General features: G+C 46.9%; 4 protein-coding genes across 4 annotated transcripts; 2 read left to right on the top strand and 2 right to left on the bottom strand.

Moving 5' to 3' along the window:
• Nucleotides 1-2423: 2423 nt before the first annotated feature.
• On the top strand, nucleotides 2424-5455 carry LOC120675729 (bidirectional sugar transporter SWEET2a-like). The gene is made up of 7 exons (XM_039956934.1): nucleotides 2424-2789; nucleotides 3121-3157; nucleotides 3366-3582; nucleotides 3673-3831; nucleotides 4032-4151; nucleotides 4254-4384; nucleotides 5005-5455. The coding sequence occupies exons 1-6, from the start codon at nucleotides 2705-2707 to the stop codon at nucleotides 4365-4367; spliced, it is 732 nt and encodes a 243-aa protein (XP_039812868.1). The 5' UTR covers nucleotides 2424-2704; the 3' UTR covers nucleotides 4368-4384; nucleotides 5005-5455.
• A 388-nt stretch (nucleotides 5456-5843) lies between these two features.
• LOC120674122 (protein kinase and PP2C-like domain-containing protein) lies at nucleotides 5844-8819 on the bottom strand. The gene is made up of 4 exons (XM_039955244.1): nucleotides 8785-8819; nucleotides 8581-8685; nucleotides 7560-7655; nucleotides 5844-6107 (listed from the first exon to the last, which is right to left on the bottom strand). The coding sequence occupies exons 1-4, from the start codon at nucleotides 8791-8793 to the stop codon at nucleotides 5913-5915; spliced, it is 405 nt and encodes a 134-aa protein (XP_039811178.1). The 5' UTR covers nucleotides 8794-8819; the 3' UTR covers nucleotides 5844-5912.
• Nucleotides 8820-9417: 598 nt separating this feature from the next.
• LOC120674774 (transcriptional regulatory protein AlgP-like) lies at nucleotides 9418-10268 on the top strand. Its single transcript, XM_039955900.1, has 2 exons — nucleotides 9418-9553; nucleotides 9646-10268. Exons 1-2 carry the CDS (start codon nucleotides 9418-9420, stop codon nucleotides 10266-10268), a joined length of 759 nt encoding a protein of 252 aa, XP_039811834.1.
• A 9912-nt stretch (nucleotides 10269-20180) lies between these two features.
• Nucleotides 20181-21352, bottom strand: LOC120672065. The gene has a single exon (XM_039952354.1). The coding sequence runs from the start codon at nucleotides 21257-21259 to the stop codon at nucleotides 20309-20311; it is 951 nt and encodes a 316-aa protein (XP_039808288.1). The 5' UTR covers nucleotides 21260-21352; the 3' UTR covers nucleotides 20181-20308.
• Nucleotides 21353-21806: the final 454 nt, after the last annotated feature.

Here is a 21806-nt window from a genome sequence, read left to right as displayed (position 1 = left end):
TTTCCTGAACTAAAGCTATAAAGTCTGAGCCGAGTTATGTACGGATAGGATCAGACGGTGATGGTGGCTCATAGAACTCTTTGTTGGGTGCAGAGTGTTCATGAAGGGACAGCTGCTCCATGGATAGAGGGAGTAAAAGTAGAAACCAAGAAAAATGAAAAAGATACGAGGACGAGCTAAGTCCGAAGGTAAAGTAGCTGTCGTTCCCTAGCAACAGCATCAGAATGTTTGTTTGCACTTCCTAGCGTCACTACTTGTTTAATAGCAATGGCGCTAGAAAGCAGTCTTGAGTAACAGAACCTCACGAAAAGAATCCACAAGCGTATGGATACCGTTGTAGTTTTCATCTCAGAGTATTCTAAGGGTTGTCGAATCTAAGGGAACGTGAGTAAGGTTCAGGCTCATCCAAGGACACAACACCGGTAGGATCAAGGGGTAGAGAGGACTATTAAGAGTCAAGGTAAGATCAGACTAAGAACCAGTTGTTTACATCGGGCGCCGACTTCGCCTGGTCAAACCAAAAGTTTCGACATAGGCTACTATCATGCAACTGAACGTGGAGGATTACAATGGCACTAAACAGGACTGTCACCACCTGCAGACTACCTCTACAAATCATGGGAGGCACAACAATCAAATGGTAAAGTCTAGCCTAGGCACCACGCTTACACTATCATTTACTAACTCTAGTCTCAGCCAAGAATATCCATCTCTATCAGTAGTCTTAGACTAGAGATAACTATTATAATACTAGTAGACATTCAATCCAGTAAAACAGCATGAAACTACTAACTAAACTTGAAATGTAAATTATGAAATTGAAATAGTCATGAATACTTACAGACCAATAACTTACAGATCGATAAGCATCCATTGAGGTACAAGCGGAGAAGAGTGCCGACAGGCCTAACATTTTTTCCAGCTTCTCCTCACTCTCTCCCTATTTCTCCTGACCTCCTAGGCTGCTTAAGCTACTAGGAAGAACTCCCAAGCTCCAAGTGAAGGATGAGAGGTAAGGTGTGTGTTGTGTGTGTCCTATTGTAGCCCCCCTCTCATATTTATAGGGATGAGCAAAAGGGTCTTTTCGGCCGAGTTGCAGCAGGTGAGGCACCCCAAACCGACTTAAGAAAGCTCCCTAGAAGCTGCTAGCCAAAGCTGGAGGTTGGTGGTGGGACCCACTAGGTGGCCGACCAGTGGATCCCACCCCTGGCCACCGCCTTTAGCCATGAAGCTTCCTGGTAGGTCCCTATGGTCTTGCCACATGCCTGAGCTTCTAAGACGTTGGATTTCTTGCTCTAGTGGACCTTTTGATCCATGTAACGACACGTGTCGCCGTCTAATTTGCTGAAAAGTTGTACCTTGGATCATGACATGCCATCTAGTTCCAAATTAAACTCAAATTCACCTGCATACATTCTCAAGCCAGCACTTGTGGCATTTGTTAATAAATAATTCTAAGCTACCATATATTCACTTTCATGCATGGTTTTCATGTAGGAGTTGACGGTCAAAATGGATCAAATTAGACTGTCAACAATCATTAAAGGTGTTATTTTCCGGTTCCAATAATCTTGTCACGATCCAACTACCAAGCTAGGAGGGTCACAACCCCGAGTTGGGGTGGATTATTGGTTTATCTCAATAATTAATAGAAAAAGAGAAAGGTAAAGTTGATCTGCTGGAGTCCCATTTTTGCAAAAATCTCTCCCTATATGTTAGTAGGACTGGGGAACAAGAAACTCTCTCAAGATCAAACTTAACTCTATAGGATTTTGGACAAGGCCGGATTTAAGATTAGAGATGACAACAGAAAATTGATAGAAAATTTGATTGTTTTTTTTGCAGGCATTGCCCTTGTATTATAATTTATTTTGAGATCGGACTGTTAGCGTTGAAGAAGCAACTGTGCTCATCCAATATGGTAACGACTCCATAACAAACAAGAGACACATAATATGCATTAGAATAAGACAAATCTCCCGTTGCAATGCACGGACATATTGCTAGTTTAAAATAATAAAAACAGGTCTAGGCTGAACCGTGAATATTTATGTCAACGGGATAAATTCGTGCCCAAGAGGCCAAGACCCGTTGTTACTACTCTCGCATAGATAAAAGTCAATGTTACGAATGAAAATGGTAAAATTCAAGAAGCTTGTCCGAAAATTACGCAACGACGCACTAGCTACGACTTCATTCATGTCCGTGAATCGTACTCGTGCACGCCTGGATTCGCGCCGTGGACTGCGACTCCCCCTCGTGTCGCCGTAAGCACCACCTCCACGAGACGTGACAGGCCGCGCCCGTCCCGACCTGCCGCGGCGACGGTATCCACGGAAGAAATCCCACATGTGCTTGCTTGCCCTGCCGTGCCCTGACGAGGACCCCGATCGATAAGGAAACGAGACGAAACGAAACGAAGACGCCACACGCCGAGCAAAACAATCCAAAACCCCTCGCGGTCCGTCTCCAGATCCCACCAAGCCTCTCTCTTTCCTCGGCTGGCGACAGGCAGCCGCTGCCGCCTCCTGCGGGTTGCGGCCTGACCGGCCCGGCCTCTGCCGCCGCCCCTTATATTCAGAACCGTGCGGAGCAGAGCAGAGCAGTACTGCAAAGCAAGTAGAATTGGCGTATCTTCCCTCCTCCGTCGAACGGGCGAAGGAAGGGAGGAGGCTGGAGATACTGGTGGGCGGCTGGGAGCGCCATGGATTGGGGTGTTCCGGCATTGATGAACTCCGTAGCCGACCCGTCCTACCGGGACCTCTGCTGCTACGGGGCCGGAATCGCAGGTCAGTGTTTATCCTTATCCGGATGTAGATTAGCTAGTAGTGCGTGGGCACATGCTACCAGCCTTACTCTTTCTTCTTGTCTCCCTGTTGTCCGTCCGGAGAGAGAGCCAGGCATTCTTCTTGGCTTCTTGTTCGTCTTCCCCTTCGGGTTCTGGAACTAGAGTCCTGGATTGGGTCAGCTTTTGTTGGGTTCCTTGGGTACGGGATTGGATGCTGGAGGGTAGCAAGAAGAAGATGGCTGAATTTGATTCGCAGAGTTCTTCCTCGTTCTTCGTCCCATCTCATCTCATCTCATCTTAAAATCTTCTTGTTTGTGGTTGATTCGTTTCAGGGAACGTCTTCGCCTTCGTCCTCTTCATCTCCCCACTGTAAGTTCCCCTTCTCTCTCTCTCTCTCTCTCTCTCTCTCTCTCTCTCTAGAAAATGGAATAGTTTCCGGCCAGTTCCCCCTTCTCTTGATTAAGCTGTTTTTCCTTGGTCAAATTATTAATCTCAAGAATACAATTTTGCCCCCATGTTTCTACTCTCAGCCGATCCAATGCTGAAGAAGCTATAATGCTCATCTCGTGTCTTGCAGGCCGACATTCAGGCGGATCGTTCGGAATGGATCCACGGAGCAGTTCTCGGGTATGCCCTACATCTACTCGCTTTTCAACTGCCTCATCTGCATGTGGTACGGCCTACCCTTCGTCTCGTACGGCGTCATCCTCGTCACCACCGTCAACTCCATCGGCGCCGTCTTCCAGCTCGCCTACACCGCCGTATTCATCGCCTTTGCTGACGCCAAGGAGAGGGTGGGTAACCGCGCACTAGACTGACTACTTGGTTATTTTCTGCATATTCCACATACTGAATTTCTGAGAATGGGGATACCCTTGTTGCAGTTGAAGGTCTCTGGTCTCCTGGCAGCTGTCTTTCTGGTGTTCGGCCTGATTGTATATGTTAGTTTGGCCTTGCTTGATCACAATACACGACAGACATTCGTTGGATATCTCAGCGTCGCATCCCTCATATTCATGTTCGCGTCTCCCTTGTCCATCATTGTGAGTTCTTACGGATTGGCATGATTATTCTGCATGTCCTGATTTGCTAATCCTAATTGCATTTCATATTTCGCTGGTACAACTGCAGTTGGTTGTGGGTGCTATGCTATTCAATACTATTAGCTGTGTTTTGACCACGTTTCTTTTATGATATTTCAATGATCCTTATTCCCTGTTCTATTCCACTCTTTGTTGGACAGAATCTGGTCATCAGGACAAAGAGTGTGGAGTACATGCCCTTCTATTTATCATTTTCTATGTTCCTGATGAGTGTATCGTTCTTCATATATGGGGTGCTGCTACATGATTTCTTCGTATATGTACGGTTCAAGTTCCCTATTGTTGGTTGTAGCTTTTGCTTGGAAGGGTGCTAACTGAATGTCTGTTAGTTGTGCTCATCTTGGTTTGTTTCTCAATTTCAGACTCCAAACGGGATTGGAACCATATTGGGTATCATACAGTTGTTGCTGTATGCCTACTTCAGAAAAGGATCAAGAGGGGACGACAGACTGCCACTGCTAGTCACAAATACATGAGCATGCCAAAGAACAAGGTTCGACAAACGACTGTTATCTTTCCTTGTCCTCTTTGTTTTTTTTTTCTGGCTTGGATTTGTGAATGGAACAATCTAGTTCTGTCGCTAGCTATCCATCATAGAGATTTGTTCTCTGCTGAAAGCGACCATTAACACAAACAAAACTGCTTTTCTTTATGTAAAGGTAAATGGTGTGTTCCCCTAGCTCATGCTAAGTCACTAAGTCTAAACCAAGAGAACAAATTATATTATCATAGATCAATTCATCAATTAAGTAATGCTGCTTATTTCGAGTACAAAAGTTGGTATAAATCTAATGCTCAGATAACCTGCAAGCAACCCCATGTGTATTTTTATGACTAGGCGATTCCATAGAAAAATGTTAGATGCCGAACTTTGCCAAAGATGGATAAGAAGCAAGTTCAAGTTTATACATGTTGCTTAATTAAATATAAACTGCCAGTCAATTAAGACGAAGCAGCTTTAATTGGTGTCCCTTTCTTGCAAGATATTGATGTCTGGGTACGGCTCGCACGTTTCGTTTTCTTGAACGCAAAATATGGCCCAGGTCAATTTATTGATGTTGTTGGGTCTGAGCTGGCGCTAAAACAATTTATTTGTTTTCTCCCAAATTTCAGGTACATTGTCGAAGCTGTGTAAATTCTTGAGGCGTGTACAGTCGTTGCTTTATTCTGCTTGTATGCTTGGAATTCAGAGGATAAACTTGACCTGTCAGTGCTGAATGGGCGGCCTATCACATTGATTTGAGTCAAGGCCGATGTTATCTGAGGACAGAAGACTCCAATTGCGGTAGTTGTCCAAATCGTTTCGTTTCTGTCAAAAGCACGCTGTTTATTGGTTATGTGTACACGCAACACAAGTCAGAGTTTCTCTGTATATTCCACGGTAGATGCTTCAAATTGTTGGAATAATTTGTTTAAATATATAAATATATATATACGTATATATAAAGTGAATGAAGTTTTGTATAGCATTGTTGTTGCTTGGACTTCCATCAATGGATGGGGCCTCCTGTATGTACACTAAAAACAATAAGGAGATTGGTAATAAAAGAGAATTGTTTCATCATCTCTTCTCGTTTGGCCTGGCCTCTCGTGACACCTTGGGCACTTTATTAATACGATAGTATATAGTAGGATAATGATTTGCCTGTTCCACAGTTTTCTCAAGAGAAATAGAAAATTATCCTCGAGTCTGCACACAGCACACTTCAACCACATGTTCTCAGCTAGTATACTTCTATTAGAGAGATTATTCGTTGTGTTCTGCTTTACAACAGGAAAGGAAAATAAAAGGACTTTTGTATGCTCATTCGTTTGGCTCGTTTACAAATGAGGTCTTGCAGAAGACTGAGGAAAAAATTGCAACTGAGGCTGCTATCTTGACATGCTATGTTCTTTTTAGCCTCGACAGGAAAAAAACTGCATACTAACACAAGAATGTGTAGCTTCTTTTCTTCTGTACCGATGTAAATTTAACTAAAAAATAGTGAGCTGATAGCATGAGCAAGAGTTTTGGTGGTCACTCAGTATATTCGCTCAGCTGTGGAGACAGGGCGAAGGAACACAACGATGACAGTGATGTTGTCGCTGCTGCCGCGCTCTGCAGCCTCTGTAGCCAGCCTCTTGGAGCACATTCCAGGCTCTTTTACTGTGTCCTTGATTATTGACAGCACATCCTCGTTGCTTACCACATCCCACAGGCCATCACTAGCCATCACCTACAGGAAACCGAATGAAGTGGTTGTGAAGCTTTAGATACTTCATTTCAGTAGATCTCTCTATATTTGCTTAATCATTGACATCAAGTGCAGTAGGAATTCTGTTATAATGATTTCAAGAAAACTATTACATTCAAAAAGGGCTTCGTCGATGTAAACAAGTAACAGAATATTAGGGCCATCATACCCTTTAGGAGCATCATACCCAATGAGCTTCTTTCATAACTAAACATTAAGAGAAGTGTGTATCTCCCTTGAATGCATATTGTAAGTTAAGCACAGTAAGCAGTGGTTGATATTTCTGAAAAACTTCGAATGCAAATCCACATGCTTGGATTAAACATTATGTTTGGCTGGCGATTTGACAGGTGTTCTTTATTAATTATTACCCAGTATTCAATTTTATGCCAATCAAAACAGAGGTCACGCATGTGGTTGTGTGTGGCTGTATTTGACTTTATAGCCTCTAGATCTGGGGTCTCAAGTCTGTGGGCCAGGAGAACCAGGCCCAGTCTGGTTGGCAGTGTCATTTAAATTGGTTTCAAAAGTTTTGGTTTATGAGGAAAAATTATTTCAGGTGAGAACTGGTGAGTTCCAGTCATTCCATGAGGACCCCGTCAGATTTCTTCAAATTAGAATTTAAGACGCATTAACCAAAATCACTGGGAAGAGAACCAAAATCACCTTGGGTCCAAGATTTTTTGCAAAACCAAAGCCAGCTCCTGGTTCACAATAGCGAGGTCCATCCAAAGCCAAGTGGATGTTCGGATGATGTGGATTTTGTATTATAGCTTTAGAAGAAGATTAATATGGGCAAAGTAAGCTACTCCCTCCGTTCCAAAATGTAGGTCGTTTTGACTTTTTAGATTCATAGATTTTGCTATGCACCTAGACATGTCTAGGTGCATAGCAAAATCTATAAATATAGAAAAGTCAAAACGACCTACATTTTGGAACGTAGGGAGTAACTAACAACTAATAATGCCCTACAATGTTGAGTCACTCAAGTACTCAACTTGATCAAATAAGTAGAACAATGGCAGACTGGGCATCATCAGAACTAAACAAGTTCCACAGTACCATATGTCCTTCATGTTGGACTATGTAAAGTATTCAGGCTATCACTTCCTTATTAGATATCATCTACTATAGCAAAATGACCTATACCCTCCATGCAGCGTTGTGTATACCAGAAAAAGAAAGAAAGAAAAACATTTATCTAATAGGGGAGCATGACATCTAAATAGGCAATTCATCTCTATCTACTCTATTCTTAGGCAACAGAAACAGTGGGTAGCAAAACATTCCATTCTGAAATAAGAAAAATGCACCTTTTCCAGTTCAGTACAAGGCAATAGGTAGATACCAACTAAAGAAATAAATGAAGTTCAATGTATCTCGGTGATTTACAATGACAAACTGCAGAGAGAAACATAATAAAAGAAAACCTACCAGGAACTCATCATCATCTGACAAAGCAGTTTCAATAACCTCAGGTTGTGCTGTGACTGCTGGCTTGAGATCATCATCACCAATTGACCTTGTGACCTATTAGTTAAAGCTACATTCTTATGAACGCGAATTTCCACATAAAATCCTCGATCATCAGTTTTAAGCACCCAAACACCAACACCCCAACATTTATACAACTTATTGCCACAAGCCATAAAAATAATATAGAAAGAGGTGGAACCTTTTTTCTTATGACCTTGGTTCCAAACTAATCATCATTACATTTCTTGTTTATTGAGAATCTAAGGACTATATTCCTAGCGGTACAGTGTAATGCTAAACTACCAGAATGCTGAGATGACGAAATTTAAAGAGGTGCGTATGGACAGATAAAGCAAAATTTATTCAAACTGAAAGTCCAAAGTACCATTAAAGTCTTTTTAAAATATTCACCATTAAAGATTCTTATAGCTGCATTAAAAACCCTGTGAGTAAATAAAACTTTATGACTTTGCTGAGCATGTGATGTGATTATATGAAAGTCTTCCTGGATCCAGATAGTCTTGCATGTCAATTATTTTCTATGTCTGGTATTTATTTTGTGAGCTATGGTTTTACTGAGCAAGAATTATAGTTCCATACATAATTGCCGTATAGCAGTTAGTCATGTGCATCAGTAGGCAGCACAATGATTTGATAGTTTTCCTTGTTGGCAAAAGCACACAGATAATTTGATGTTTTATAGCCAAATAAATTGAAAGGTGATGAACACAATCTGTCATGTACCATCTTATAGCAAGAAGGAACAAGTAAATTGCCGACAGAACATATTAGTAGGCAATAGCAGAAAAGTAATAGTTTGCAAATTTGTTTTTATTTTTTAATAAATATTTGCAACATTGTTTCATAAATGAGTACTTCACTGATGCAAGTAAAAGAATTTTGCCAGTTTATTGCCAGTCATTGGCCATTTCAATGCATAATCTAGTCAATATTTACTAAAAGGGGTCAATTTGAGCACCTGAAGAGCAGCTGTACCCACACGCCACGTATCTATTTGCCATTTTACTTCAGTTCCAGCTTTTATTACGCGCTCTCTTTCCTTCGGACAGCTGGCAACATGATCCTGTAACAACGAAATGAAAATAAAGTTGAGCCAGAGATGCCATAACCCCCAAAAGAATGTTGTATGACAATAATATGATACAGAACGATTAAGCCCAACCTTGGTCATGGGAAATGGTTTACCAGCACGGCTCAGGATGGCTCGGCAGTCACCAGCATTTGCTACAAAAAGCTTGTTTCTCACTACTAGGGCTGTGACAGCTGTGCAACCAGGATGCCAGTCTTTTCGGATTATCCTTTTTGACTTTCGGTGAAGAATTAGTTCTTCTCGAAATGCTATGTCCGTCCTTACAAATGCTTCTGCAAGGGCATCAATTGGGCTGCATAATGCCAGAACTCAGATCAAAATTTTTGTTGGAGTATATTGAGCCCATGTATAGAGGCCCTTGTATAGTAACTATATATCCCAGCCGGCCGCCGGCGCCGCCCCTCCCTTCCCTCTCCTCCTTCCCTCCCTTCTCTTCCTTTCCCTCTGCTCTGGGCGCGGGCTTCCCTGCTCTGGGCACGGGTTCCTCCCATGCTCTGGGCGCGGACTCCTCTGCCCTGGCCGCGCCGCCCGCTGCTGTGCCGGCGCCGCCGCCGCGCGCATGGCAGGGCCCGCGCGCCGCCGCCGCCCAAGAACCCGCGGCCTGGGACGCGCCGCCGCCGCATCCCGCGGCCTGGGACGCGCCACCACCGGATCCGCGGCTTGAGGTGCGCCGCCGTGCGGATCCCGCGGCCGTCCTCGCCACCGATGCTGCAGGGCCGCAGGCTCCATGGGCCGCCGCGCAGGCCGCCGCGGATCTCGCGGCCCCCCTCGCCGCCGCTGCTGCAGGGCCGCTGGGTGCGCCACGGGCGCCCTACGCCGCCGCGTGGGCTGCTGCTGCGGGGTCCGGCGCAAGCGGTCCTCCTCTTCCACCTCCTCCCGGCTTGCTGCCGGCCCTGACCTCCCCTCCCGCCGCTGCCGCCCCTGCGGGCGCAGGGGGCGCAGGAGGTGCCGCCGGCGCGGCCCTCGCAGCCTCTGCGGGTGCGACCTCCCCTGCTGTGGTCGCCACTGCCGCTGCCCTTGCCGCCGTCCGCGGGCAGGGCGTGGGCGCGAGCGTGGCCCTTCCGGGCGCCGCGGGCGCTGCCGCCGCGCATGCCGCGCGCGCCGCCGCGGCTCCTCCCCTGGCTGCCGGGCCCCCTCCTCCCCTGGCCCCGACCGCTGCTTTGCTTCCCGCCCTGGCGCCGCTTGCTGCTCCACTAGCGCTGGCCGCTGGCTTTGTCCTAGGCGCGGGAGCCGCGCCCCCACACGCGCCCTCCTCTGCTACCCCCGCGGACCTCCATGGACAGGGCGCGAGTGCCTCCGCCGCGGTCGACGACCTGCGCGGCGCCGCCTCGCACCTCAGGGCCTACGAGCGCATGCAGGAGGTGCTGCAGGACCTCGAGGCCAAGCTCGTAGAGGCCAAGCTCGCTCGGGCGCACGTCGCGCCCGCCGCGCAGGCCGCACGGGCCGCCGCCTACCTCGCCGCTGCGCACGCCGCGCAGGCCGCGTGGGCGCCCGCCGCGCAGGCTGTCGCACCCACCGCACACGCCGCGCAGGCCTCCATCGCGCCCGCTGTGTAGGCCGTTGTGCCCGCCGTACCCGCCACGCAGGCCGTCGCGCACACCGCGCGGGCCGCCGCCTCCCTCGCCTCCACGGAGAAGCCCTACTTCCTTGTCCCGCCTGTCGTCCCCTTCATCGAGCACGTCACATCATCCTCCCACCAGGCTCCGCTCTTTGGGGGAGGCCGAGGGCGTCGGCGGCGGAGGGGACGTGGTGGTGGTGCTCGGGGCACTCCGGACCCGACTCCAGCTCCCACTCCTGCTCCTGGCCATGGAGGTACGCCCTGGCCATCCTTCAGGGCCACATGGCCAGGGCGCATCCCGATGTGGCCAGTTCAGGGTTAGGGGGGCCCTCGTCCTCAGCCCCAGCCGGCGGCCATGCTCGCCACTGCTGCTCCCCTGTTCGCGCCGTTCTGGACCCCGCCCGCTCCACCCAGCCAGCAGCCAACCTGGCCTGGGGGTGGGACCAGGCCGCACTGGCGCAGTCCTTCAGCGCCACAGGGCGGACGCAGCCGGTCAGCACCGAGTGGATTGCCGACTCGGGTGCCTCCTTCCACACCACCCCACATGCCGGTATCCTCTCTTCTGTCTGACCCCCACACCCCTCTTGTCCTTCTTCCATCATAGTTGGTGACGGGTCTTGCCTTCCTGTCACTGTCGTGGGTTCTGCTCCTGGCTCTTTTCGTCTTCCCAATGTCCTTGTGGTTCCTCAGATGGTTCATAACCTTCTTTCCATTCGTCAGTTTATAGCTGACAATTTTTGTTCCATCGAGTTTGATTCTTCTGGCCTCACTGTAAAGGATTCGGCCTCCCGGTAAAGGATTCGGCCTCCCGGCGTCCGCTACTCCGGTGTGACAGCACGGGGCCCCTTTACACTCTTTGCCTTCCTTCTTCCGCTGCACCACTCTCACCTTCTTCTTCGCCCTGGCCGTCTTGGTCTGCCGCTTTTGCCGCGATGCCGTCTTCCACCACCTGGCACCGCCGTCTTGGTCACCCTGGCTGCGACGTTCTGGCTCAGCTCAGTCGTAGTGCCGATGTTCCTGGTACTAGGGCTCCTGCTGAGCCCCTCTGCCATGCGTGCCAGCTCGGTCGTCATGTTCGGCTCCCTTTTTCTTCTTCTTCTTCACATACGACGCATGCATTTGATCTTGTTCACTGCGACCTATGGACCTGTCCTGTACTTAGCCTTTCTAGTTATAAGTACTATCTGGTGGTGGTCGATGACTTCTCGCACTACTTTTGGACGTTTCCTTTGCGCGCCAAGTCTGAGACCTTCCCCACCCTCCTCCACTTCTTTGCCTGGGTGTCCACTCAGTTCGGCCTCACCGTTTAGGCCGTCTAGTGTGACAACGGACAGGAGTTCGACAACTCCACCTCCCGTTCCTTCTTCCTCTCTCGGGGTGTTCAGCTGCGTATGTCTTGTCCGTATACCTCTCCTCAGAATGGCAAGGCTGAGCGGATGATTCGCACGATGAACGACGTCGTGCGCACCCTTCTGATCCAGGCCTCTCTACCCCCGCGCTTCTAGACTGAGTGCCTCCACACCGCCACCTACTTGCTCAACCGTCTTCTGTCCACTGCTTCTCCTGCTCCCACTCCACACCACACTCTTTTCGGTACCCCTCCTCGCTACGACCACCTTCGGGTCTTCTGGTGTGCGTGTTACCCTAACACCTCCGCCACTGCTCCTCACAAGCTGGCACCCCGCTCGACTCGTTGTGTGTTCCTTAGTTACTCCCCTGACCACAAGGGGTACCGATGCTTTGACCTCACCTCTCGCCGCGTTCTGATCTCTCGACATGTCGTCTATGACGAGTCGGATTTTTCCTACTCCACGTCCTTCACACCTTCTCCTGACCCCGAGCAGGAGTCTCTGTTTCCGACTGACCCGGTGGTTGAGCCACATTTTCCTGTCTGTCCTTTCCCTGCAGGTTTTCCCGGTACACCGGCACCGTTCCCGGTGATCCCTGCTGCGCCAAGCGCGGCCCCAGTGCCCGTAGTCATGCCGCGCGCGGACCCGGTGTCTCCTGCTGCGCCACGCGCGGCCCCGGTGTCTCCTGCTGCGCCACACGCGGCCCCGGTGCCTCCCCCTGCACCTGTATGGTACGCTTAGCCGGTGCGGGTGTACCAACATCATCCGGCACCGACTCAGGCGCCGCCGCGGTACGCTCAGCCGGTGTAGGTGTACTGGCGTCGTTCGGCGCCGGCACCGGCGCCGACTCTGGCTCCGGAGGCTTCTGTGATGCCTACACGGGAGTCATCGCCGCCGCCATCTACACCGGAGCCACTACCGCCTCCGCCTCCGCCGACTCGCTCTCGAGTCGAGCCGGAGGTGTTCCGCCTGCCAGTCGTCAATTCGCTGTCAAGGTGTTCGAACCATAGTGAAAAACTAAAGAATATATTTGAGGTATCGAAATAATAGCTCAGGTGGCAAAAATCCCCGTGCGGGCGGATCCTCGCGGGGACCCGCCCCTTAGCAGCAGGTATGAGGAGGATTTTCCCACCAGGAGATCGGGGCGGGGCCCTGAAATGGAGATGGGGCAGGTTCGGGGCTGGATTTAGCCCCGCGAGGATCCATGGGCACCCGAAAATTGAAAAAAAAATCAAGGAATCAGCCCATGGTCCAACAATCCAGCACATTAAGCTATGTGAAACCCTCATGGCCTGGCTCATTCACTCTTCTCTATTCCTCTTGGTCTCTCCCTCTCTCTACCTACCTCTCCTCCCGAGCATGGCCTCCCCATCCGCCGCCGCCTCCCCATCCGTCACCGTCGTTGCTCCTCGCCTTCCTCCGCCGCTAGCCGCCACTGCCGCTCCTCATCTTCCTACCGAGGTCGCCATCCACCGCCACCATAGCTCCTAGTGTTCCTCCCTGTACCGACCTCCCCATCCACCGCCACCGCCGCTCCTCGTCTTCCTCCCCGAGGTCGCCATCTGCCGTCGCCGCATCTGGAGCTAGAGGACTGTAGGCTCGAGTGCTTGCCATCATGTCTTAGCTGACACCAGCGCCGGTGCACCGCCCGCCCGCCCTCACCGTCCAGCCGTGCCTCCTCCCCACGGGGCTTCATTAGGGATCGGGGATTCGCGGGGTATGGGGTCGGGGCCAATTTCGCTCTGATAGTGCTTTCGGGGTCTGTGACAACCCAGGTTTTTTGGCTAAAACTATTCAGTTGAAAATAAAATTTTTATGTTGATTTAAAAATTTAAAACATGATTTCTATAGCAAGGATATTTTCTAATTTAGAAAAGGTACAAAGTCCTCTTTATAAAATAGTTTTGTAAAAGGCAAAATTTTAAAATTTATGAGGGGTTAAAATACATATTTTGTTTTACACTTTTATCCTCATAAAAGATGTATTTATGTTCAAAGTTACCCTTGCAATTTTTCAAAACTAAGTCGTGTTCTTTTGCATTTTAAAAGGGTTGGCGGATTTCAAAATATTTCAAAATCCTTTGATCTAATAAAATTTTTCACAACATAAAAGTTGTAGGTCTTGAAAAACTGAACAATTTTCATTTTGGACACTTTTTTATTTGAGCCCTAGATCAACGGGAAATTTTTGTTTTACAGTTTGACCCTTGAAATTTTGGAAAATTACAAAATCATCCCGCCCACCTCCTTCCTCCCCTGCTTTCCTTTCTGTTAAACTGCGGGTGCCGCCGTCGCCGTTGATTTGCCCCGCCGCCGGTTCTCGCCGCCGACCTACAGGGCCGTCAGCTGCTCCACGCCGCTCCACGTGCCGCGCACAAGAACCCCGCCGCCCTCGGACTGCCTTCGCTGGCCTCCTGCGCACATGCCACGCCGTCCCCGTCCCGCCACATCACCGCCGCCGCCGCTGGAAAGCTACTCCCGCTGCTGGAGCTCGCCCATGGCCTCGCAGAGCTCATCCCCTTCCCCAGCATGCTAATCCTTCCCTCCTCTAGCCTATATATTGACCCGACCGACCCCTCCCTGCTCACACAAGGCCGCCGGCCCCTTTAGCGCTGCCGCTCGCTGGCCGCAATGGAAACCCCCTCTCCACCACATCCCGACCCAGATAGCGAGCGCAACCACCTTTGTCTCAGTTCCCTGAAGCCCCCAAGCCCGGCCATCCTCTCCTTGCTTCACCAGCGCGCCTTCGCCACGGCCTAGCGCCGCCGTTAGCCGCCTGCTCCGCCGCGCCACCTTGTCCGGCCGTCCTAAGCCAAGCCCGAGCCACCTACAGGTGCGACAGGGTCCACTAGTGCCTCCTGGCCCCTCGGCCCTCGCTGCCGGCGAGCCATCTCGCCGGGATTTGGCCGGCCTCCATCTCCTCGACCGCCGGCCATGGTCTGAGGACCTGATTGCAAGCCCCAAATCTTTTCTAAGGTCTTTTCTGCAAAACTGCCTAACCCCCTTTTTATTATATGTGATGAACTTTGAAAAATCCTGGAAAATGTTAGAAAAATCAAAAAAATGCCAAACAAATTTTGTTGAGTTCCTCTTGACTAGATTTACAACTTTGGCTACTAAAGTTTGTATGAAACTTTATTTTGTGTGCTCTAGTTTAATTATTTTCAAATGAGTAATTATTTTTGAAACATGTAATCTATGTGCTATGTATGTTCTTGTATAAAATTTGGGGCTCAAATGCTTAATTTTTGCATGTTATTTCATGTGCTTTGTTTATTTCTACCATAGGCTCTTGTTATTTTTGTTAAAGCATTTTTTTAGTAATTTCTTAGGGCGATCTTTTTATCGTGAGCTCCACTGATCACAAGTAGGTTATGATAAATTTTTGGAGAATTTTTGCGTTGTCTAGCTTAAGTTTTTGATTTCTTCTTGAGTTCTAGAGTTAACTCATACATGCTAGTTTTGCTTTTGCCAAAATAAGCTCCATGTTTTTTGTTTGGACTTGATTTATATGCTTAGAGTAGCCAACCATGTTATTTTATGTAATTCTTTGTGTTTGCTTTTACTCTATAAACGATTGCCCAGTAAAGTAATACTTTTAAGCTTGGTCTTAAATATTTACTTTATTGGATATCAACCTTTTTAGTGAAGAAAAGCTATACTTAAGCACTTCACTAATTTCGAGTACTGCATTGCATATAGAAACAATATCGCTAGTCGACGGAACGTACGAACTATTCCAGGAACCAGACGAGGATACTATTGAAGTCCAAGTCAACATTACGGAAGATAACAAAGACCTGAACATGAATCCGAAGTCCAAGAATGAACTACATGAAGTCCAACCAACATCGTGGAATTAACTGAAGTCCCGAACCCAGATTCCGAAGAGCTAACGTTTACTGACTTTATAAACCCTTCTAAAGGCAAGCCCCGGTGCATAATCCTATTATTTTATGCAATTTATTACCATTTACTTGTGCATTTAAGTTATTGGAGTTAAATGAAAACCTAGATGCATAATCTTAGGTATCTATTGATTGAACACTAGAAATAGAGTTCGACTAGATGCTTTGCTAATAGGACCGGTAAAAGTCGAGGGATTTCCTGTCTCTCGCGAGATTTATAGGAGTTGATTGTTTACTTTATGCAATCACTATAAGGACCATGGATGGATTTGGTCAACCTCTTCATTTGAAATCCGTCTGTGTTGATAAATTTGTTAAGGCCGCAGTGTGCTGGTCATCGTGGTTAAGCGTTTGAAAGTACTAGCCACATGCCGTGAATTATGGGTAAGCGGCAAGCCTAGTAACTTCTTCGGCCCGATAAGTGGATATACTTCCCACTCTCTTTTAGGGATAATTGAATAACTTGATTAAGGGACGAGGAGTGGTGCCCATTAAATCATAGAGCTTCACTACGACTATAAGGACGAGGAGTGGTGCCCTATAGTCGGGGAGAGTGGCCCTGTCCATGAATCGGAATGAGAAGCCAAAGGTTGCTTTGGAGTGACTCAACAGTACTCCAAGCATGTGTGTTAGGTTTTACCTTGCAAGGATTGAAATTCGGTTCGAACTGTTCTGCCTCTCATGGATATTGAGACTGCTTAATCGCTTTGCCACATGGAGTAAGAAGTGGAACAATGATGATATTCAGTCTTGTTGGATGCAAATAATTCCTCTACCATGTTTGTGTAGATAGATGCTTACCTAGACTGATTAATCAAACTAGAATCTGAAAGCTAAAACATGAAATTAAGGATCTACTCTTTGTTGCTTTTCAGCAAAAAAACCTAGAGCCTTCACAAACCTTGCATGTCTAGTTAAAGGGATATTATATACCCTTCTTCGGGTAAGCCTTGCTGAGTATTAGTATACTCAGTCTTGCTTGTGACTTTGTTTTCAGGTAACTTTAAGAATAGCTGGTGAGATTGACGTCATGTACGGGCTTCATCATGATGTCATATATCGACACTAGTTATCGTTGTCTTTCCGCTATTTATAAACTCTGAAGAGCTTATCTACTTTCAAACTTCTGAGGTACTCTATCTGAATTCTCAAACTCAGTTTGTAATAACTTTTACTATTGAAATTTGTATTGTAATCTCTGGACTCACTTTCGAGTGAGGTATGTTGTTCCGATCCGAAATCAAGTGGTTTTATCAGGATTTTACCCGACAGTCTGTCAAATTATTCTGTCTTAAGTGCGTATTAACCATTTTAGTGATAATAGTGATGGTTTATGCATTTAATCCAGATTAATTCTGGCGGTTCTGCCACAGGGTCGGGGCGGGGATGGTGAATTGGGGATCAGGTCGGGGGCGGGGATCGTTCCCCTGCCCCCCTCCCCGCCCGTTGCCATCCTGAATAATAGCCAATATGAGTTGGACATGATGCAACAAAAATCAACTGACCGGTTAAAACCGAAGGCATCAAAATATAACGGATCGTTGCAATGAAGAATTGCAACAATGATCAAGTGCAGAAAAAATAAGTAGCACCAGTTAAACCGATGGGGTAAACAAGAGGAATCAGTGCATTGATACTGCAATTGGACAGAGAGCCTATCAAGCTGCAGAAGGGTTCAAGGGACAATTTCTTGAGAACCGGTTAAACCAACGGACCTCGGTTGAAGGCATTGGTGCAATGGCATCAGCAGAAATAGGTAGTTGGAGCTCAACAAAACATTCAACAGCTAGTAGTGTGCTTCGTATAACTGGTTAAATCGGCACCTATGATCGATTTAACCGGCGCGTTTTGCTTTTTGGTAGAACGACTCATAACAAATATGTGCTGCCCTCTAGTCTATATAAGTGCCTCACCTCGGGCCATTTATTGTTGTTGGAGTTTAAATGAACACCATACACAGTGAAGAAGACATCTGAGGCACCTTTGAGCTTAGTGATCGCATTTATAGGTTTTAGCACAAGCTTTATGAGTGTAGTGCTAGGTTAGCTCTTGAGAGAGTGAGAGATCAGCATGATCTTGGTGCCTTGTGGATTGGTTCTAGAGTGAACCACACTTGTATTCACGGTGTGCTGCCCCCTTGGAGTCTTGTCCACTCGTCAACAAGTCTTTAAACCTCTGGCTTGGTGTGAAGCGGCATCGACGACCTTGTGCTTGGGATGTGGAGAAGCTCTTTAGTGGAAAGTGGCATCGAGGTGACCGGAAAACTTGGCGGTGAGCTTTAGTAGCCTAGCCTTTGTGACAAGTAAGGGTGTCCCCGAGGAGACTTGGTGACCGGGAAGCAATACTCTTAATGAGTGCTCCAATAATGTGGACTGACAGTGGCTTAGAGTCTACCGATACCATGAGATAAATCCTCACATCAAGAGTTTGCTTCCCCTCATCCCTTCCTTTACGTTTCCACGTTTCATACTTACAACTTTTGTGTCTTTACTTTCTTAGTGCAGTATCTTACTAGGATTGGCTATATATTGCAAAACTCTTTTGGAATGAGCGTTTCACACTAGTTGAACTATAGTTGCACATCTAGATAGTACGATGTAGGTTATGTTTTGTGCAAAACTAGTTTGAATCATAAGTTAAGATTTTATGTTTGCCTATTCATCCCCTCGTTACGAGTACCTATTCCTTTCAAAATTATGTTTGGTCCATTTAAATCCAAAAATTCTACTTAATTGGTGAAATGTATGAAGAGTTGCAAGTTTTCTTCCAATTAACATAAGACATTCGATATTTATTAATTTATTATAAATTTAAAAATTTTCTTACTATCTTACTATTGCTAATTGGAGGCTCTTTTGAAGTCTCCACGTGATGCCACCTAGTATCCTAGGTGGACACTCTAGAAAAATAGAGAAGTCCTAGAAATTCTCACAAAAATTAGAAACATCTAGCCATCAATCTGACTACTCTAATTATAATAGTCATTGAATTTATTATTTTTTTCTAATAAATTACCCACATGTGTTATCATAAAAATAGACTAAAGGAACCCCCTAAACATGTCTCTAAATTACCCACCTCTGCCATTATAAAAAAAAATCTAAAGTAACCCCCTAATCTTCACGTAAATTACCCACCTATGCCATTAAAACAATAATACAAAACAACCCCTAAATTTATATATATATATTATCCAATTATGTCATTATTAGAAGTTAAAGTAACCTCTAAATCTGAATCTAAATTATATAATTATAATAAAGTATTAAAATATATAAATATAAATTCTACTATTTCTATCATTATTATATTTTTTATATAAAAATACTACCCACAATAAGAGTCACAATGTATTCATGTATGATGAAGAGATAAAAATTCTAATTCATAAATAAATAGTTCAATTAACTATATATATCAAATACACATGGAGGTGTGGTGTAAATCTATTGCAAATGTATCATGATAAATATATATTTTATATGTGTTAGAATATTTAATATATGCGAGTGCGTGAGATAGATAATTATAGTTATTAGCTGTATGATTTACTTTAAAATAACTTTAATTAGCCCGTACGGGAGCACGGGTTGATAGACTAGTATTATAAATAATAAATATGCATGTGGTACCTAGTTCTCCACTAGTCCTTCAGGAAAAAGTTGGGCGCTTATAGTTTTGTCGCTATTTACAAACAATATATTTTTTATCCTAAGATAACATTTGCCATGTACCCCTTCTATTTTTATTTACATATCGTATTAGGTTTATCCTAAATCAAACTTGACAAATTTTGACTTATAGAAAGAAATAATAACATTTACAATACAAAATTTATTTCGCTGAATCCATCATAAGTATACGTTGTAGTGCATATGTTGGATATTATAATTTTTACTATATTTTTCCTATAAACTTGATCAAAGTTAGTCAAATTTGACTTAGAACAAACCTTATATGATATGTAAATAAAAATGGAAGGAGTTATTATTCACTAATTGAGGGTTCGGAACATATGATCGTGTTGACGCCTTTTACGGGCCAACACACGATCGCGCTAGGTCGCGCGGCGCGAGGAGGAGCTCCTTGCAGCACCTCCTGCGTGGAGCGGTCATATTGGTTATCTGGACCGGTCAGACCGGTCGCCGTGTAGAACGGCGACGATCCGACGAACGCTCGCCCGGGAGGAACCCCGTCCGGGCAAGCGTGCATAGGGTTGCCCTAGGTTCGGCAGGCCAGGTAGGGCGTCCTCAAACACCATGGAGACGAGACAAGAACAGCATGTCGAGATTGGAAAAGTAGGGTAAATAGAAGAGATAAAAGATGTGTTCTTGATAGATTCGATTGGGTTGTATCTCAATCGGCCGTGACCCTTTATATTTATAGAGTGGGGTGGACTTATCCCGCAAGAAATCCTGTTTACAGATCTAAATTTATTAAGAACTCTAGTTACAGTCGGATTCCTACTAGACCGGTCAGACCGGTCGGGCTCCTGCCGGATCAGCTACAGCACTAGACCGGTCAGACCGGTTGATGCCAATTTTAGCTGTCAACAGATCATAAGAACTTAGAAAGATATTTTAATTGCCTCCCATAAGTCGAGCTGTATGTACTATTTTTCAAGCGTCTCGCATATCTCATCCACATAGTAAATTCTTCTCAAATGAAATATAAAGATAGAGTATTACACATTTGGCAGCCGCAACAGCGAATATAATTCAATTTCAAAATAACACGATATATGCACAGTGCAGAGAACGAAGAGGTGGAGCAACTGATAATCAAACATTTGTTTGCTCTTCGGTGGACACTTCGATGTACTCCGTGGCCAAGGCCTCGGTGCTCCCCTTGCACTCGTAGTAGAACGCGGTCATGGCGCAGAAGGTAAACACATGCAAGGCTGCCATCAGGCTGGTGTACAATAACCCCAAGAGCAACCCTAACGTCATGTTACTAATGGCGCACGTCTTGGCGAGGGTGTAGACGGGCCAGCAGGCGGCAGCGAGCCCGAAGGTCACGAAGATGAAAAGCACGGCCCGCAGGAGCTTCCCCTTCATCAGCCGCCACGCCCGCCCAACCGCGCCAGCGCCGTGGCACCCGGGCTCAGCGACCGCCACGACGTTGCTCAGGGAGCAGATGAAGGAGAAGTACACGGCGAAGATGGACGCGATGATGACGAGCGCGCATACGAGTAACAAGGCGAAGTATTGCTTGATCATGAGGTAGGAGAGAAGCCCAGCCATGGCCACAAGGCCCACAACAAGCACGAGATAGGCGATCTCCAGCGCATAGACGAAGGCGAGCGTTAGTATGGGGCCTTTCAGCTGCGCCTTCGCTTTGCCGAGGAGCGACGCAATGGTGTGCAGCTCACCGGAGTATGTCGCGACGGCAGCGAAGAGGACGATGATCCGGATGACCGATCCAATGATGAGGGACACCAGGAGATAGACGGCGCTGGTAATCATGAGATCCCGGGTGTCAACCTGTATCTCCTGGATGAGGTGAACGAAGTCTAGGCTACGGGGGTCGGTGCTGTTGAGCGCCTTGGTGTCGATGCTAATCTCATCTAAGAGGGGCTTGACGGCGAGGAATTGGCCGAGGAGTAGTAGAGAAGTGGAGGCGATGATGATTGCAAAGACTGCCGCGAAGAGCCTCCTGTTCTGGGCAGGGAGGAGCAGGCCTTCCTTCAGGAAGTTGAAGAACGATGGGGTCGAGCGTTGCCCGGTGGCCATGGCTGCAGCTACAGAGATATGCGAGGTGGAAAGCAATGGGGTGGTGAGAAGTGGGAGGAGGGTACCACAGATTATAATGCCACGATTGGGTAATCAAACATGTATGTTTCCAGGAAGTAACCTCATAGAAAAACTTCAGTTTACGCTGATTAGAAGACACTGTTGTAAGAGTCAGAAGCAGACAAAAGTCCAAGGTACGCGTACGATAATTCTAAAATCTGAATTGGACGATGCCGCATAACGCCACAACACAGGGAGGAAAGGGTCATCGAAATGTTTATTTGTGGTGTGGGTGTAGTTGCATGGAATCTACTCTCATTTTGAAAAGTCAGTTCGCCTGACCTCTGGCTCTCTGAGTCCTACAGTCCAATAATCTTCAGCTTCGCTACCGGAATCAGTAGTAGCTTTGCCGAGTGCCGCAAAAACATCCGGCAAACAGTCCAATCATCTTCAGCTTCGCTACCGGAATCAGTTGCTTTGCCGAGTGCCGCAAAAACATCCGGCAAACAGTCCAATCATCTTCAGCTTCGCTACCGGAATCAGTTGC

This window comes from Panicum virgatum, chromosome 5N, assembly GCF_016808335.1.
Source record: "Panicum virgatum strain AP13 chromosome 5N, P.virgatum_v5, whole genome shotgun sequence".
Taxonomy (NCBI): Eukaryota; Viridiplantae; Streptophyta; class Magnoliopsida; order Poales; family Poaceae; genus Panicum; species Panicum virgatum.
Note: the sequence above shows the minus strand (reverse complement) of the source record. Positions and strands in the feature narration are given on the sequence as shown.